The 18497-nt window shown below is 40.2% G+C and overlaps 2 protein-coding genes and 1 pseudogene across 7 annotated transcripts in view; 2 read left to right on the forward strand and 1 right to left on the reverse strand.

Annotated features, from left to right (window-relative positions):
• Positions 1-5580, reverse strand: part of ENTPD1 (ectonucleoside triphosphate diphosphohydrolase 1) — a 92804-nt gene extending 87224 nt beyond the window's left edge. The window contains exon 1 of the mRNA XM_033130349.1: positions 5449-5580. Within this exon, the coding sequence (XP_032986240.1) occupies positions 5449-5464 (16 nt within the window). The 5' untranslated portion in view covers positions 5465-5580. The remainder of the gene's footprint in view (positions 1-5448) is intronic.
• A 7272-nt stretch (positions 5581-12852) lies between these two features.
• Positions 12853-18497, forward strand: part of TCTN3 (tectonic family member 3) — a 50828-nt gene continuing 45183 nt past the window's right edge. The window contains exons 1-2 of one of the 6 annotated variants that reach the window (XM_033129955.1): positions 12853-14456; positions 17445-17517. In XM_033129955.1, the coding sequence (XP_032985846.1) occupies positions 14387-14456; positions 17445-17517 (143 nt within the window). In that variant the 5' untranslated portion in view covers positions 12853-14386. Of the gene's footprint in view, positions 14457-15915; positions 16056-16108; positions 17518-18497 lie in introns of those variants that run through there. The other 5 variants (XM_033129958.1, XM_033129954.1, XM_033129956.1 and 2 more) reach the window with 5 other exon arrangements.
• Positions 15296-15910, forward strand: LOC117036267 (COMM domain-containing protein 3-like; annotated as a pseudogene).

Below are 18497 nucleotides of genomic sequence, written 5' to 3' on the forward strand. Positions count from 1 at the left end.
TCAGGGTCCTAGTCAAGTAAATGCTAAAGGAAGAGAGCCCAGGCATAGAGAAAGGAACTGCAAGGAAATACACCCGAGCATTGTCACAAATGATTGTTTTTCTTCTGTCCCCTAATCTATACTTTCATGTTTTCTTTAAACGGGCATGTGCCATATTACTTACACCCTCACCAGACAGAAAAGAATTGTACACATTCTTCCTATGAATCAAAAGGAAACACCTCTTTATGTAGGGCGGGTACTGCCATTGTGCCTGGGTCTCTAAAGTTATTTTGATATTCTACTCTGTTTCCCCAAAAATAAGACATAGTCGACAATCAGCTCTAATGAGTCTTTTGGAGCAAAAATTAATGTAAGACCCAGTCTTATATTATATATTATATCTTGTATTATAGTAAAACAAGACTGGGTCTTATATTAATTTTTGCTCCAAAAGACGCTGATTGTCTGGCTAGGTTGATTTTTGGAGAAACACGATAGCACAAACATTGCAGGATGGAAAGCATGTCAGGCAAACTCTCCCCTGCCTTCTTTTTTCCAACAACTTCTTTTTACCTCATAATTCCCTCAATTTTCCAAACCTAAAGAAAATTCCACTGGTCCTCTCTGCACCCACTTTGTTTCTCTGTAACTGGGATGAGTCCCACCTTCTGCAGTGTATAGACAATGCCCCAGGCACTCTGCTCCCTGTCTCAGAGCCCCGAGTCTCTTCTACCCCCAGTTCCCTGGCGCCCCAAACACCCAGCAAACGGTTCTGGAGGCAGCCAAATGTTCTGCTCTCAGGTTGGAGGCAGGGAATGAAAGCAGCTTAGAGAAAGTTGGAGCCACGGAGAAAAGGTGGGTTGATGTTTGGGAAACTCAACACAAGGCCTTTCTGTGTAATAATAGTTTGTGTGCGATAAAGATTTAGACTTGTTTCTTGTATGGCAAATTGGGGACCTCGACTTCCTGTTGTGGACATATATTGACTGACTGAATGAAGGAATGAATGAGTGAATGAATGAGGCCTCACATCCTGCAATGACGTAGCTGATCAGTGACTCAAAGTGGAGGCTTGGGGGGAGGGGAGAAGTGGTACTGGGGGAGGGCTTGGTCATTTGGTACCAAAATAAGCCCTGAGAGTAAGGCTTTGCAATGACCCTATAACATGGCTAGTCAAAGTGCAGCCTATGGATGGGCAGCATTACCGTCACTTGAGAAATGGTAGAAATGCAGAATCTCAGGCCTCACCTTAGAGCTACTGGGTCAGAATCTGCATTTTAACAAGATCCCCAATGAAATACATGCATGTTCAAGTTTGAGAAACACTGCCTCTGAATACACACACACACACACACACACACACACACACACACTCACCAAGACAAAGCTAGCACCTCTGCTCTTCTGTGCTTCCATCAAACCATCAAGGGGTTTGATGATTCTTCACCACAGGGCTGCCCTCAATTTTTGCCTCACTCCAAACTTTTTCAGGGAACAGAGCTCACGAAGAACAGACCCTGTCTGATTTGTCCCAGGTCTCATTTTCACTCTGCACAGACTAAGCCCAGCACCACCCAACTCAAAATAGCAGGTGGGATTACATGCCACTGTAACACCCTTAGGCACCATTACTGCTTAAAGACAGTGCAGAAGCAACCAAAAAGACAACACAAGGAAGAAAACACTCTTAAAATGCAGTTTAGGGGGCAGCCGGTTAGCTCAGTTGGTTAGAGCGTAATGCTCCTAACACACGGGTTGCTGGTTCGATCGCCGCATGGGCCAGTGTGTGCTGCGCCCTCCACAACTACTAGATTGAAACAACTACTTGACTTGGAGCTGATGGGTCCTGGAAAAACACACTCAAAATAAATAAAAGTTTTTTAAAAAATGCAGTTTAGACAAGTGAAAGCAAGACCAATCACCAACCAGCATTTGTAAAAACTATTTACCACATGTGCCTAATAATGACCATGCAAGACAATCATGATTAAGGAAATCGTTTAACATGCAGCCAATTACTTTGTAATGGTTTATTTGATTACATGACTGGTAATCCCAAACTCATAGTCAGGGCTAAACTTTGGACTTCTGCCTTCAAATCTCTAGGATGGACATGTAAATAGGTTCCTTGCTTGAAATGGAAAAGGTGAAAGAGCTTCTTACTCTTAAGTCTAGGCTGTAGCTTTGGGGGAGAGAGAAAAGGTCTATAAGCACTGCTGGCAATGGGAAGGGCTTCTTGTGGGCGCCAGACTCTACTCAGCTTTCTAGGACCAACCCAGGGGTCCCATCCTTGGAGAACTTTTCCCAGAAATCATCACTCCCTATTCTGTTTCTCACAGCATTTTCTTTAGACTTCTATTGCAGCTCTTAGGGAGGTAAGAGAGCTAACTATACGAGTCTAAATTCCCCCTCTGCCTGTTACTAGCTGTGTGACCTTAGCCACATAACTTCCCTTCACAGCTGGAAGATGCAAAAACCTGTATCACAGATTTATTGTGAAGGTGACACGAGATAATGCATATAAAAATTACAGTGCCTGGCACATCATACATAATCAATGTTAGCTATTATTAGTAGCACTTTACAAAGTCTGGCTTCAATTAGAGTTGGTTGTATATATGTCTGTCTTCCCCACTAGACCGTGAGCAAACTGTTTATATCCCACACATCTGGCATAGGGACTTACAAATGGTAGACACATAATAATATTTGTCAAATTGGTTTGAAGGTATGCCAGGAAAAGGAAAGGGAGGGTGCTAGAAATAAATTTAATGTTCTTTATGATGTTATCCAGGATCAACCTCTATAGTGTTTGTTTCTCTTCTATTACTAGAGTACATTATCTTAGACTATGCTATAAAATGGGGCTGCAGGAGACACTATTTCCAGAACCAGATGTTCTGGTCAGAGAGAAGGTGGTTGTGCTATGTGGCATCTGAATCTCCAATTGTCTCCTGGCTGAGGGGGGAGTCGGGGCTGAAGTTCAGCCAGAGCTAGACTGGCCAAACTGGGTGCCCTGGCATGGGGTCACATCTACTCTAAATATCACCCACCTACTAGGGATGCATTTTGTTTTTCAGTGTATTCACTTAGAGCGACGTCTTTATAGATGGCACAAAAGACCTGTATGTTCTAGTGGAAATGCTACAGCAAACTCAAAGGTCCCCTTTTAGTGGTGGCCGGTTAGCTCAGTTGCTTAGAGCGTGGTGCCGGTTCCATCCCCGCATGGGCCACTGTGGGCTGTGCCCTCTTTTAAAAAAAAGAAAAAAAGTCCCCTTTTAAACCAGCTTTCTGACTCTTGGATTAATGTCCACTAACATAATACCCAGCTTACTAAATATTTATTAAGTGCCCATTATATGCTAACCATTGTTCTAGACACTGCAGATCCAAAGGTGAATAAAGAATTATAGTCGGGGGAAGGGGAGGCAATACAGTGGGCAGGAATGTGAACAAGTACGACAAGCCACCTTCGGCATTAAGTGGTGAGGTGTTGTAGAAACATCCAAGACAGGGCCTCATTTAAGGCTGGAAGGGTTAGAGAAGGCTTAAAGGGGAAATTAGCAACCAAGATGAAGCTTGAAAGAGTGATCATGACAGCTAACATTTACTGAGCACATACTATATGCATGAAACCCTATTCTGAGAACCTTGCATAAATCCCTCACTTAGTTCTTACAATAACCCTATGAAGTAGATATTATTCTCTTCATTTAACAGATGAGGAAACTGAGGCACACGGTTAGTGAATAGTGGAGCTGGGATGCAAACCCAGACAGCTTAGCTCCAGACTAAAGGGGCAGGAGAGAGCCAGATAGGCCTTCAAGGCAGAGTTAAGAATTCCTTGCAAGCAGTCTAAGAGGAAAGAAGCAAGGTCTTTTCAGGAACTGAAAGTGGCTGGGGGTGGGGACAGAAGTTCAGAAATGACTGGGCTTGCTCTGCATGTTAGAAGGGAAACCAGAGCCAGGGGATTTCTGACCTAGTCTAGCTGTATGATTCTTGTCACCTAACTCCTCCTGGCCTTATTCTCTCCCTTATGTAAAAGGCAACAATGACAATACCGGGGTTCTGCTACAGAGAAGGGTCATGAGTGCCAAATGAAAAAAAAATATGTGAACCAGATAGGAAAGCACAAATGCCTTCCCAGACTTGAGATGTCATCAGTATCATTTCCCCCGTAGCTTCAAGGATGTGCAAACCCAGAATTAACGGTGTCAGGGCAGTAGTGAGTCTCTGGAGTGGAGCAGCAGTGTGGTGGAGAAAAGCCCACGGAAGCAGCGTCCAATCGCCAGCCTGCAAATTCACCACTTACTGTGGATCCCAAGGCAAGGGAGTCTCCCCATACCTCAACTCCGTCATCTACACATGGGAATGAGAATGTAGCACTCATTTCAAAAGTGGAGGTGAGGAATAAATAACACGTGTAACATGCCGAGAACAGCTCCCGCAGAGGAAAAGGCTTCGTGAACGTTAACCGCTATCATTATTACCCTTATTAAGCAATCTGTCGGCTACTCCTTCCATTCCTCCGTGTTCTAGGTGATAGAAAACGTGTGGGGATATTAAAAACTAGAGCTAATGGAAGAGGTTTGCAACTCTACACACCCACACTGCTGCTCAGATTCTTCCTGGTTCCCACCGGCTGGCAAGCAGCGGGCTCTCGGTCCAGGCAGAAAATGCCCAAAAGAGGTAAAAGACAGAGACTGCACAGCATCTGTGCAAACCAGGCTGCTCTTGTAGTTTTTAGACAAAATCTAAATATAGTCAGTCAGATATGCCTTGCTTTTTTAAGATAAAACTGTTCTTCCCTTCCACCCCTTCTCTCCATCCTACCCTCCCCACCACACACACACACACACACACACACACACACACACACACTCCCCAACACATCCCAGGAAACTTTCAGTCTTTTGCAAAACGTACTCCGGGGTCCTGTTGTGACAGCCTCTTGCCACATAACTTCTCTAATTCCCTGCAGAGAAGCCTCTGCTAATTTCACAACAGGAAAGCACGCAGGAAATTCAAGAACAAAACAAATCTACACACGGTGCCCAGCATCTTCAAGCAAATACGCTGGGGTACAGACCCGAAGCAAGATGACTGGACTGTAAATGAGGCAGCTGCCTCTTAAACTGCAAGCGGACGGAAGAAGTCATTTGCCTCTAAAAAACCAGATCTGAATACAAATGGTAATGAATATTCATGAGCCCTTTCAGCTGCCTCAGGAGCCACCCTTGACTACAAGCGCGGGGCTTTGCTTCCTAAAAAGTTTCCCAAAGTTCTTTCTCTGCCTCCTCTCCGGAGGAGAGGGTGGGAAAGTTCATTTAGGGCTTTTTGCCTCTTGTTCTTTCAAGTACTTGCTTTTAGTCTGAGCGTTTGGGTATTTTTTCTCTTTTTTCTTTTTTCTTTTTTTTTTTTTTGGTTTGTTCTTAAGGATTCGGATCAAATCAATTTCGCTCTTACCCTTTACATCTTCCATAATTGGCAGCTTTTGTTTTCTTCCTCTTTGCTCTTTTTTTTCAGCCTCTGCTTGCTGTGGTCCGTTTCAGCGAGAGAGGTATTCAAGGAACAGAGATATAACCACCGACCCTCAGGCTCGTGGGAGTGGCTAAATTAGCCGGCCCCATTCGGAAGCAACCTCGGCCCCTGTCTTTTGCATTGACTGGGAACGACAGATTGGTCGAGGAGTCTAGCTGCTCATTTCCCTAAAAGCTACAAGAAGGCTTCCCGAGGTTGTGACATTTGGTATTCTTGACACAACGTATATCTCTCGCGCACTCTCTTCCTCTGTTACAGAAATCCATTCTCGCCCCTTGAAAAATGTATCCTGGCTGCAGGCAAAAATGCTCTTTACTTGTCGGTTTTGAAGCCAGAACACATGAAACTTGTTACCTTGATACCCACTGGGAAAAGTGTGGGACGCAAGGACAGTGCTTCCTGCACCATAAAGCTGATCAGTTCTCCTCCCCTGATAAGCGAATCCCTTTACACGGCTTATTAGACCTGAAGAAGAGCAACGGATCACCTAAGCGACAAACTCGTGGCAAGAGAAGTCATATTACTGGACGGAAGGAACCATAGAGGAGGCTACTTTCTGGGAGCAGCTCTCTAGCTGCACGTGGTCCATCTCTTTTCCTAACTCTGGTCCCCTGCCTCTGAAGTCTTCTGAGCAGGAAGTGCCACACCCAGGCTTTGCCAAGATAATCCAAATGCAGATGAGAGGCTAACCAAAACATTTTAAAACTGTGTATACAAAGTTATTTTGAAAACAGGACAAGAGCTAACCCAGAGGAAGGTAAGTTCCAAGACTGCCTGGGCAGCTTCTTCCAGGGTGGTATCAGAAAGCTTAGCATTTTAGGTTTGAAAGAAACCTCAGATATCTAGTCTAACCAAGGTTAGACATGCGGAAAAGTGAAGCACACACTCACATTCACACAGAAAGAGAGCAGGTAGCTGTTCTCTCGTATTTGCTGCCAGGCTCCCAGTACCTAACAGTTTTTCCCACTGTGTAGGCTCCTGGTAAATATTTGATGAGTAGTTGACTTGATGAATGAATAGCAGCAAAGCAGGACCGTAGGTCTGGTTTCCTGATTCCCCATTGATGCTTTTTCTATGTTGCTCCTCCATCATGAGAATTTTTGTCTAAAGCCAATTCTAAAAACCAGTAAATTTGTGACCGTTGAAGATTGTTTTTGACTATATAGAAAATATATGCTTAATTATACAGTCATGCATCGCTTACTGATGAGGCTACATTATGAGAAATGTGTGGTTAGGCAATTTCATCCGTGTGCAAATATAGAGGGCACTTACACAAAACTAGATAGTATGCCCTACTGCACACGTAGGCTGTGTGGTATATCCTATTGCTCCTAGGCTACAAGCCTGTACAGCATGTTACCATAGAAAACAACATGAGATTAAATCAAGCACACGAGAAAATGATACAATCGAGACTATAAACACGAGATGTATGAGGCTGCTGTCAGTGTACATTGCATACTGTTTTATAGCAAACCTTTTTTTATAAGTAGGAAGAGTACACTCTAAAATAACAATAAAAAGTGTAGTATAGTAAATACATAAACCAGTAACACAGTTGTTTCACATCATTATCAAGTATTATGTACTGTACATAATTGCACGTGCTAGATATTAATACATGTACTTTTACACAACTGGCAGTGCAGTAGGTTTGTTTAGACCAGCATCACCACAGACACATGAGTAATGAATGCAGTGTGCTACAATGTCTCTATGACGGGGAGGTTACTAGGCCATAGGTAGATAGGAATTTTTCAGCTCTATTGTAATCTTGTGGGACCACCTTTGTATACATGGTCTGTTGTTGATCAAAACATCATTGTGCAGTGCATGACTGTACTTTCGATAGCACTTTAGTAAGGGCGAAGGCTATGTTTTTCACTTTAGGCATCTCTGTTGTTATCTTGTCTAGCGCCTGGTACATAGTATGTGCTCAACAAATGTTTGATGTTTTAAGAAATCTGGGTGTGTACAACAAGACTCTAACTTACTAAATGGTTCATAGTTACAGGATTTTGCATTTATAATAACAACTAATTACAGTAAATGAAAAATCCAGTGGACGCCCTCTCTAGAGCCAGTTTAGACTCCATCTCTAATAAAGAATACTGGTTTGATGTTTGTCCTACTGTGGTAAAATTGTTTTTAAGTAACATAATGGGATATTTGGAAAAATCAACAATTTTTATAATGGGTTTATGACTGTCTTGACATCATTGTTTTGGAGAAAAATTGGAAAAAGAGCATGTCCACCGTACATCCTGTGAACTAGAGAATGGAAAACAGACCGTCAAAACTAGAAGGAGAAAAAAATGATCAAGGGGAAGATCCAGAGTGAGTGAGGGGTTAAGTGAAAGAAACAGGCCAACATCTGAACATCGTCAAGGAAAGCCCTGCTTTGGGCACTGGGGCTACCGTTCTCTATTTTCAAACAAAATTAAAATTCAAAGATTTCTATGATGTTATACTTAGACATCACGTCGTCGACTAAAAATTACTTTGACAATTGACTCAATCTCTTTCAATTTCATCAAGAGAAGCTGTCAAGAGTAAAGTACCCAACTTCTGGTTCAACCAGAAGAGGCAAAATCTAGTACTTCATAAAAATTTGAAGTTCATCAGAGTTGAATATTCTGTAGTAAAATTATGGTTTTAGCTCCCACCTCATATTTTATGAACCTTTTGAGATTTGATGCTTTTATGGTAACATGCTCTGCACTACAATTTAGTTATATTTTCTGGTGTACACACCCTCCTCTGCATCATGAAAACATAATAGTTAAGTAAATGTTACTTCTCATTTATCCAAGAATAATGGGGTTTTTGTGCATCTTTTTAAGGGCCCGAGAATTTATCTTAATAAATCCTATTTCTGAACAAAAAAATACCATTATTTATATTATTACTATTATTTGGAATAGGAAGTAGAACATAAAAACTGCATTCAGGGAGATGCAGGGGCCTGTTAGAAAGAGGTGAAGAGAGTCATCTTTCTTTTAATGATAAAATGGTCTTTGATAAATTCTTAGAATGATTGAAGTTTCATGTTTTTCTATCTATACCTTCACTCTCTCTCTCACTTTGCTGCCCAGATGATCTTTCTGAAATGCATCCCTGGTAATGCCATTTCTTGGCTTAAAAAATTCTAGTCTCCTTATCACCCATAAAATAAAATTCACATTCCTGTCATGGAACATGTAAGGTCTCTCTCTACCTCTGTAGACTCATTACCTGCCATAGGTCCTTGCACCTCAGAAACGAATTTTAATTCCAAACCCATAGTCCTTTCATGACTCTGCATTTATGTAAATTGTTCCCTCCACTCAGCATGCTCTTTCCCCTCTTGGTCACCCGGTCCTCCTACATGCCCTGCACCGTTCAGCTTAAGTATGTAGTTCTTGTGAGGCTTTGCCCGACCTCTCTCCACTCCTCCCCCAACTCTCCACAAACATAGCACTGACCCACAGAACAGATGTCAATCAGATTGTCATGATGTTTTACAATCTCATTTATGTCTCAGACCATAAACCTTGGAGTCACATTTGAATCCTCTTTTCTCACAATCCAAGTCCAATTCTTTAGCGAATTACTTGGTTTCCATCTTCAAAAATCTATCCAGAACCTGACCTCTTCTCATTACTTCCACTGCTACCACACTGGTCCAAGCCACACCGTCTTTTGCCTTGTTTATTGTGATACACTTCTCCAAGATTCTGCTCTTAACCATGTTGAGTCCATTCTCAACCCAGAACCCATAGTGATGCAGTGAAAACAACACAAAAGATTATGTCATTGCTCTGCTCAAAACCCTCCAATGGCTCCCATCTCATTCCAAGCAAAACTAAAGTCCTTTTCAATGGGCCTGCTCCCCTTCATCTCTCTGACTTTTTTTTCTACTACTTTCCTCTTCTTGACCACTCTGTTTTAGCCTTGAGTCTGCACCTGCTGTTCCTTCTGCCTGGAATGCTGTTCTCCCAAATATCCACACAGCTCATTCCTTTATTCCTTATTAGTCTTTACTGAATTATTACCTTCTGCTGCAGCACAAGATTGTGATCTCTAAATACTATTTTCCACTAAAACAGAACCAAAGCTCTTTGGAAAAATGGCTCACTCCAAGTCTGAAGCAGGAAGTGTATACGATGAGACTGGGATATTTTGTCACACCAGAAAGTGAGGACACTATCGAAAACTACTAGGATTGTATCAAAAGGACTCAGGAGCCAACTTCAAGTGGCCCCTACTAGCCAAAGTAGTAAGAATTTGAGCAGCAATAAGAAATAATAACTGAAATGGATTGAAACACATCAGATACATCGACACCCAGGTGTTCATAGAGATACTATAAAGAAATCATTGTTCACCTTTGGAACCAATTCATTATTCTGAAAACAAGTAAATAAAAGGGGAAGTATCAATACTCAACATGCCTTTGTTGCACAAAGAGTACCACAAGACAACCAAATATTTGATGAAGGAAAGTTTCTCTTTAAAGTATTCTAGATAATGAAAGATAAAATTTGATGGCATTAGGGTATCATCATTGTACAAATACCTAACAAAGTAATGAAGCTAAGCAATGATCAACAATGACTGCTGATGTCACTAAAGGAAGTACAAATATTCATTGCAGGCCTTTTAAGGTAAGCACACACGGTACCCTCTGAAGTCGTATTGCCAAAAATATGGAAGCCTCTGGATCTAACTACCAGTTTATAAGATACAGAACACAGAAAACCACATTAAAAGAGACTATAAAATATATATATATATACATATATATATATATATATATATATATATATATATATATATATATATAAAGTGCCAATGTCAACTATAATTGAAAAAAAAAATATGTACCAGGTTTGAGTGACTTTGAAAGATCATACTGAAAGACAAAAAAAAAAAAAAAGAGAGAGACTATAGGAATTCAATCAGTAAAATTTAGTCTGGAGGAAACACTATAAAACAACTCAATTTTTTAACAAACTGCAAGGAAGGGAAAAGGATGAGGTACCTGTAAACTATATGAGATTTACAAGACAAACCAACTAAATGTAGTATCTGGATCTTAAATTTTGATTCAAACCAATTTAAAAGAAACTGAGAAACCTGAAAACATTTGAACATTGGATATTTTATAATATTAAAAAACTATTAATTTTTAAAGCATAATAGTATTATTCAAAAGTCCTTATCTTTTGGTGATATACACTGAAATTTGTACGGAAGAAACCTGAGATTAGCTTCAAAAAGAGGAATAGTAAATGAGGTGTAGATAAAACAAGACTACAGTGTTTCCCCCAAAATAAGACCTAGCCAGACGCTCTAATGCATCTTTTGGAGCAAAAATTAATATGAGATCCGGTCTTATTTTAATATAAAATCGGGTAAAATACAATATAATAAATATTGGGTAATATAACATAACATAATATAATACTGGGTATAATATGATATAATATAATATAATAAATACCGGGTAATATAATATAATACTGGGTATAATATAATATAATATAATACTGGGTCTTATATTAATTTTTGCTCCAAAAGACGCATCAGAGCTGATGGTCCAGCTAGGTCTTACTTTCGGGGAAGCATTGTTGAAATTGGACGATGGGTACATGGAGATTTGATTTACTATTTTTTCTACTTTGTTTGAAATTTTCTGCAATAACAGATTAAAAGGAATCTTAGGTGAAAAAGTAGATGATTATCTGATGATACCCAAGTTGTATCAGGGAATTATTCCAGGCTTCTAAAGAACATGATGGAATATTTACTGAGTGAGTAGCCATTTACAAAATTGGCTTGGCGTTGAGGGATGGCAAGTTTCAGTTAAAAAATGCTATAATCCAGGAAGATAATCATCACAAAATAGGCTGAGCATTTCATTTAAAGAGCAAATAGTCAGATGAAAGAGATTATTTGCAAGAAAAAGAAAAGTAATTGAACAAATTGGTCAAAACTATAAAGCTTACACCAATTGAAGTGGGTGGGTGTGGAGTGGGTGTGCGTGGGTGTCCACGTGTGGGATCGTGATCTCGCAGCCACCGAAGAATGGAGATACGGAAGAATGGAGATACCGATGGAGAAGTGAATTTAAGCAGTACACGGTTTTATTGTAAAGCGCAAGACAAAACCTCTCCAGAGAGAGGGGGGACCCGAAAATGGAATGCCCCACAGGCTAAGCTGCATCGAAGACTCTATGTCCTTGAGTCTGCAATCTTTGTTTCCCAGGCGCTGATTGGGCACCCCCCTTTCCCTCCTGCTCCTGGATTGGTGCTTTGGCTGACTCTGCCTGTCGGATGTGGTAGCCCCTCCCGCCCAGTTCCCTCCTCTACATTTTTTTGGTCAGCTACTGTTCTTTTTGGCCTTGAGGTCCTCTGCCCGTGTCCCTGACTGACTACGACTTTTTCCATCTCACTTTGAAACCTTTGAAACTCTTTTTTTCTGGGCCTTGATGTCTTCTATCACGGTCCTGTCCCTGACTGCCCATGACTTTCCTGTCTCACAATTAAGCCAGAAAATATAGAATCATTCTGCAATTTGTCTGTGGGACAATAATCAGGCAGTAATAGCAAGATGTTCTCAGATTTTTTTGTGGAACTTTAAGTGTAGAAACCAGGAAGTATTAGGTAAGACAAAGGTCTCAAGGTCCGGGCAGTTCCTACTAAATGCTATTCTTGCTCAATGTTAAAATGTAGCACAGTCTTTTGCATACACAGCTATAAACAGGATGAGCTGAACAGGAACCCAACCTATAAGTGTAGCCCACTGCAAAGAAGAACTCAATATGTAATTAACCAATCTGTGTATAAGCAATGGTTAAGCCTCCTTTCAGGGAGACAGAGTTTGGAATATGAATCCCCTCTCTCCTTTACTTGCTGCAAGCAAGTAAAACTACCTAACGACAACCATGTCTCATTCTTGAATGGAACACTGGGAGCTGCGAACCCCTTGTGTTCAGTAACAGAAGAGCCATCGCCACAGTGTGATTTTCTGTCCCATATGCAATATCCACAGTGTGGTTTGACAACTTCAGGCACTCTACATACACCCAGCAGTAACCAAGCAGGAATTACATAAATTGGACAGAATGCTAACAGTAGTTCCTGAATCACTGGGGGCTGAAGTGTGGGTAGCTGGTGGGATAAGGTGGAGTGTGGGCATTATGGTCTCTACATTGTTTCTAATTCTCCATTAAAACAGAAGTCTATTAATAAAACTCATGCAAGGAGGCACTCTGGTTTTATGTATCTTAAAATAAATGTCCCAGGGAAACTTACTGTACAAAATGACATGTTTCGTCAATTCCAAGAATGCATTTATGTATCCATTCAGCTTTTATTATATTTGAATAACTAAAACATTCTTCATAATCTTTGATACAGTGTTCAAAACATTATGATCTTTTGATATTTTTTAAACAGTTCTTGTTCATGAGTGGTTTCAAGGCTAAAAGAAGACTAAAATGTGGGGTTTTATAATTGATAGAGAGGCCTAGGCATTTAAATCACCATACTTCAAGAATCATGGTGTAAAATGTTATTAGGTTGGTGCAAAAGTAATTGTGGTTTTTGCAATTCTTTTTAACATTTCAAACCGCAATTTTCCACCAATCTAATATATTTTATATGGCAATTGACAAATCTAATCTCAGGAATTCATAGACTTCTCCCCCCGACCCCCACCAATAGACCCAAGCTCCATCTTCTTAAACCCCCTATAAACCAAGTCAGTACATTTGGTGTTGGTGTCTAAATACTCGACAGAAAATTACCAGCACATTTTGTAAATCATATCAAATTTTCTTGACACTTTTTGACATTGTGCTTTGACAATCTATCAGCACTACATACACATCTTATCAAAAGAGAAACACAGATTGAATTAACTCAGTTGAATTTGTACTTCTCTACCATCAATAATAACCTCTGCCCCATGCCATCTGCTTACTTACACTTATCTAGAGATGATAAGAACCCCTGCGAGGAGTAGAAAATAGCGCTGGGGTGGATCTAAAAGTGCTCTGAGAGTATTTAGAATACACATGGGTTCAGAAAATGGCCCTTCCCTTCTTGTAGGAGAAAAGGAGCTGTCTCTCGGAGCAGAACTATGGTTCACAACCCTGGCTGCACGTTATGATTACTGGGGTCATTTCAAAAATACTAATGCCCTTAGATATTGGGATTTAATTTGGTCTGGGATAGGGTTCGGGCAAGGTTTTTTATTTTATTTTATTTTTTAAAAGACCCAAATGATTTTAATGTGCTGTCAGGGCCTTAGAATTAAGTATATTCCAGGTTCAAATCTTTTCTGTGTGATCTGAGACATGTTAGTAAGCCTCTCTGAGTCTGTTACTTTATCTGTAACATAAAGATTTTGTTTTTCTTTAAGTCTACTTCATAGAGTTATTTGAAGGGGAATGGTTAGAATAAATATGGGAGAACTTCCAGCAGACACCCTAACACATAGCTGGTACTCAATAAATATATGTTAGATCTATGTTCAGATTAAACAATACATTGTCTTCTTGTGTCTCTTACTTTTCCCTCCTCCAATATCTGCCATTTCTTTTTCAAATGTCACCCAAGGTACCTGAGGGAAATGAGAACAGAAGTTTCTTCCTTCAAGCTTCAGTGGGCACAAAGAGCTCCCCATTCCCCAAATCTAAAGTGATCTTATATATTCAACAGCAACTGAGGAACTGGGGCCATATTGAAAGGAGAATGGGGAGTGAAGTGTGACCTGGGGTAGGTAACCCATGTCTTTTTCTTTCCAGGATAAGTCCGTGGTTTTGGTAGTCAGAGAGGAATGCCCTGAACTCTGAGCAAGAGGAACCCCCTGAATGTTGCTCAACGGCCAGCTCGTCAAAGGAGAAGTATGCGTATGTGACCAAACAGTGGTACCGGAAGAAGGTAGGCCTAGAGCATATAGCACAGCAACTTCAAGCAGAGCAGACACTTAGTAAGGAGTTTGCAGAATTGAAATAAAGGTCCTAAACTACAGGCAAACGTCTAACCGGATCCCAGTAGCTGGTTGAAGTCTGTGTGGTAGAGGCCTTCTTTTAGTTTACATCAAGTGTTTCAAAACCGAAACATAATCACTCTTGGGTTACAACTCCTATCTCTCCCCTCCCGACACAGCTAAAATCTTATGCTAAAATCTTACCGTTTTCTGTTGAAACACCCTCTTTGCCTCCTTCATTCTGCTATCCCCACCTCAAGTGCCCCGATTCCTCTAAATGCCTCAACGTATGCAGAGGTAATGAAATGTTACTTCCTTTAAAAATGATAAGATTGTATTGCTCCTTCAAGAGGCATGACCCAAATCTGTGAGTTGCATCTAGAATAACTAATAACAGTAACTAATAACTGTAACGTTGCTCAAGTCAAAGAGGTTTGTTTCCAAAGAAAATACTATCTATAAAAGCTCAATCAATTTATAAAAGCTCCAAAACTGTTTTAAATTTTTTTAAAAAGTTAAATTGAAATAGAGACAGTAAACAGATCAGTGGTTGCCTAAGATGCGTTGGGGTGGGGGAAAGGTTGAACAGGTGAAGCACAGAGGATTTTTTTAGGGTGGTGATACTGGTCAGTATGATACTGTAATGGTAGATACATAACAGTATGCATTTGTCATATCTATAGAACTTTAGAGGACCAAGAATGAACCTTAATGTATACAGATTTTTAAAAAGTTATTCAGGGGTGCGTCATTCAGGGGTGCGTGAGTCGAAGGTCACAGCACCCTCTGACTGGAACACTCGGAGTGTGTGCAGAAAGGCTGCCAGTTGCTGGCCGATCTGGCTCCTTCCACTCTAGTGCGTTCATCCTTCTCTGGGCAGCTTTCCAGACCCTGCTGGGTGCCCAGGAGGACTAGGCCGCGTTAGATCACCCAGACTTGAAACTTATGGACCCAGTGGTGTTAAAACATTGTCATGCAGCAGCTGCAACTTACATACTAGAAGCAGGAAAGCAAAGAGCTGACAAGTCAACTCTAAACACTTATCTAGAAGACTGTAAATTTGATAGAGTGCGAAGAGAATTGTTTTGCACAGAATATGAGAATAATAAGAATTCTCTAGAAATCTTACTGAGAAGTACAGGACGATCCCCCCCTTATATAACTGATGTTTCATGGCATTTGGAATATCAGATAAAAAGCAATTAACTTCATAAGATGTACAGACTGGTATATTTGGTGACCTTAAACATAGAGAACACTGATTCTCATCCCACCCAGAGATTAGCTTTAGATGTAACATGGAACAATTACAGGACTTGGTAGGGAAGCTTAAAGATGCTTGGAAAAGCCTAGAAAGAGCAAGTCAGTTGTAACTGATCTGCCTGGGTCTAGGAAACCAAGAACATCGTGCGGTCAGCGGGACCATCGTTTTTGCAAGCTGGATGTCCTCCTTTTCAACAAAAAAAATGTTTCCTTTTGGATTTATGCCACTGATCAATTTTGATACTATTTCTTTTACACTTGTGAAAGAGTTAAGAGGGAAATTCTGCGTAAGTATTTGAATCGTTAATATTAACTGTATGTTGATCCCATTTTGATATTTTTTCAAGTCTTATAAAAGGAAACAGACAGTATTTACACTGAATAAATAAGTTCCTACCAAAAGTGGTAAAAAAAAGAAAATGTCATACTGGAGGTTAAGGGATCACAGAATGGAATGTAGATTGTGACAAAAGAATCTAACTGCATTACAAATGTGTGAAACAACCTCCCTGAAGTGGGTAGGGAAAAGGGTGCTGACCTAAGGCACTTGAGAAGTGAACAAAGTTTGTAAGACTAAAGGCAAAAGGAACTGGACAAAACCATGTTATTCTACCTGATCAATCTGTTTCCCATGGGGATACAGGTTCATAATTCTGAGAGTACTACATGCATACTGGAATCGAATCATTAAGTAAATGGATGACAACAGGAGTGAGAGTTCTCCCTGTTGGAGTGGAAGGTTTCAGACAAGTAAGGGGAGGTGGCTAGAATGATCCATGTGGTAATGCATTAGAAGTGGAGACATCAGTGTGAACTCATGTTTAGTTTAATATACAGATGGATAAATACAGTAATATTTATAGTTGCGTATATACAAGGTTTAGAATATTTGTTTCCTTGCTCTGAGCACTCGAAGCAATGATACCCAAGTAGCAGTGAGCACCCGTAGCCCCATATCTTTGTGTTCTAAAATAATTCTCCAATCAAAGAAACCAGAACTCCCTGGAGAAATGGCTGATTCTAGGACTGGGGCAGAAAATATACAAGGTAAGCCTGGAGCATCTTGTAGTGCCAGAAAGTGAGGAAGTAATAAAAAGATTTTTTTAAAAAAACCCACAGTGATTGGGGTATATCAAATTGACACAGGAGCCAACTGTACAAGCTACCAATAGCCAAAATTAGAACAATTTGAACAACAGAATAAAGTAGTACCCAGTCATAACCCAAAGTATACAATAAATATCCACGAGTCTATGCTGATATAAATTATTGAATAAATAAAGAAGAATAAATAAAGCTCCCGTTCAGAAGAAGTACAAAGACTTGAGGTAGATACTCTGCCCTCTAGAAAGTGGAATGGAGCATTTCCTAAGTGTGTGCTGCACACAGTGACAACCTTCCAAAGAGGAAATGGGAAAGGAGGAAGAAAGTGGTTTTACAGTGGAGAAACATGACCAACACAATCTCAGCCAGGTGATCAAGGTCAACCTCAACAGTGATAGGTCTTGTTGATAGTACTTATTTTTGATACGATGTGATGAAAATAGCACTTCACCACTGTGGTCCTCCTCCAAAAAATACATAACCCCAGTATAATCATGAGAAAGACAGACAGACAAATCCCAATTGAGGGGCATTCTACAAATACCTGACTAGTATTTCTCAAAACTGTCAAGGTCCTCAGAAACAAGGAAAGTCTGAGAAAACTGCCACAGGCAAGAGGAACCCACGAAGACATGAGGATTGCAGGTAATATGAAATCCTGGATGGGATCCAGGAACAGAAAAGGGACGTTGGGTAAAAACTAGGGAAATCAAAGTATGGACTTTAGTTAATAATAATATATCAATATTGGTTCATTGATCATAACAAATACACTACTCTAAGTTGTTAATAGTAAGGGAAACTGGGTATGGAGTATATGGGAGCTTTTTGTACTACTTCACAACTTTTCTGTAACTCAAAATCTCTTCTAAAAAAGTTTATGTTAAGTTAAACATTATATAGGTGTTTAAATGCAGTTGTTGTACCAAATCCCCTTGCTAAGGCATATCTTTATTAAAGTAACTGCTAAATGGACATTGTTTTGCAAAAGCATTTGTTACACATGATTTCTTGTTCAAACAGAACTCATTGTATCTACATCCAGCAAAGCAAAGTTAACTCCGGCTGTGTGCCAAGACACGGAAATGACCTTGTTATATAGACTCAGTGTGATAATGGCAGTATTCAAATCTTTCCATCCATGACATACAATATTCCCATTGGGCTAAAAGAAAAAAAAAGCCTCTAAGTTAATTCTCCACTGGAGTAAAAAGTTTCCAAATAAGAGTCTCTGGGGAGAAGTCAGAAACTCTGGGGCCAGGGTTGGGCAGGAAAGAGTTAGCAACTGCTAGCTCCAGAACTTGAAAAAAATAATAAGAATAATAAAAGGAAGGAAAATGCCTACACTTCTCCAGAGGGCCACCCTTATATGGGAACATTGCCAGAGAACTTAAAGTAGTTCTGAGAAGAAAAAAGCTGAAGTTAAGAAAATTTACCACACTCAACCAACCCTTAGTATCCAGGATTATACTTGTTAAAGCATTCAAGATTCCAAAAGGCATACATTTCTGTCTTCTAGTTCCAAACACTGCTGGTCATAGGAAGCAGGGGAAAAAATTTTAAAGAACCATGGCCTCTAGAATCTTATGTTCAAGACCTTAACAGCAGGACACACACACACCCAG

The sequence above is a fragment of the Rhinolophus ferrumequinum genome, chromosome 16 (genome assembly GCF_004115265.2).
Source record: "Rhinolophus ferrumequinum isolate MPI-CBG mRhiFer1 chromosome 16, mRhiFer1_v1.p, whole genome shotgun sequence".
Classification (NCBI taxonomy): domain Eukaryota; kingdom Metazoa; phylum Chordata; class Mammalia; order Chiroptera; family Rhinolophidae; genus Rhinolophus; species Rhinolophus ferrumequinum.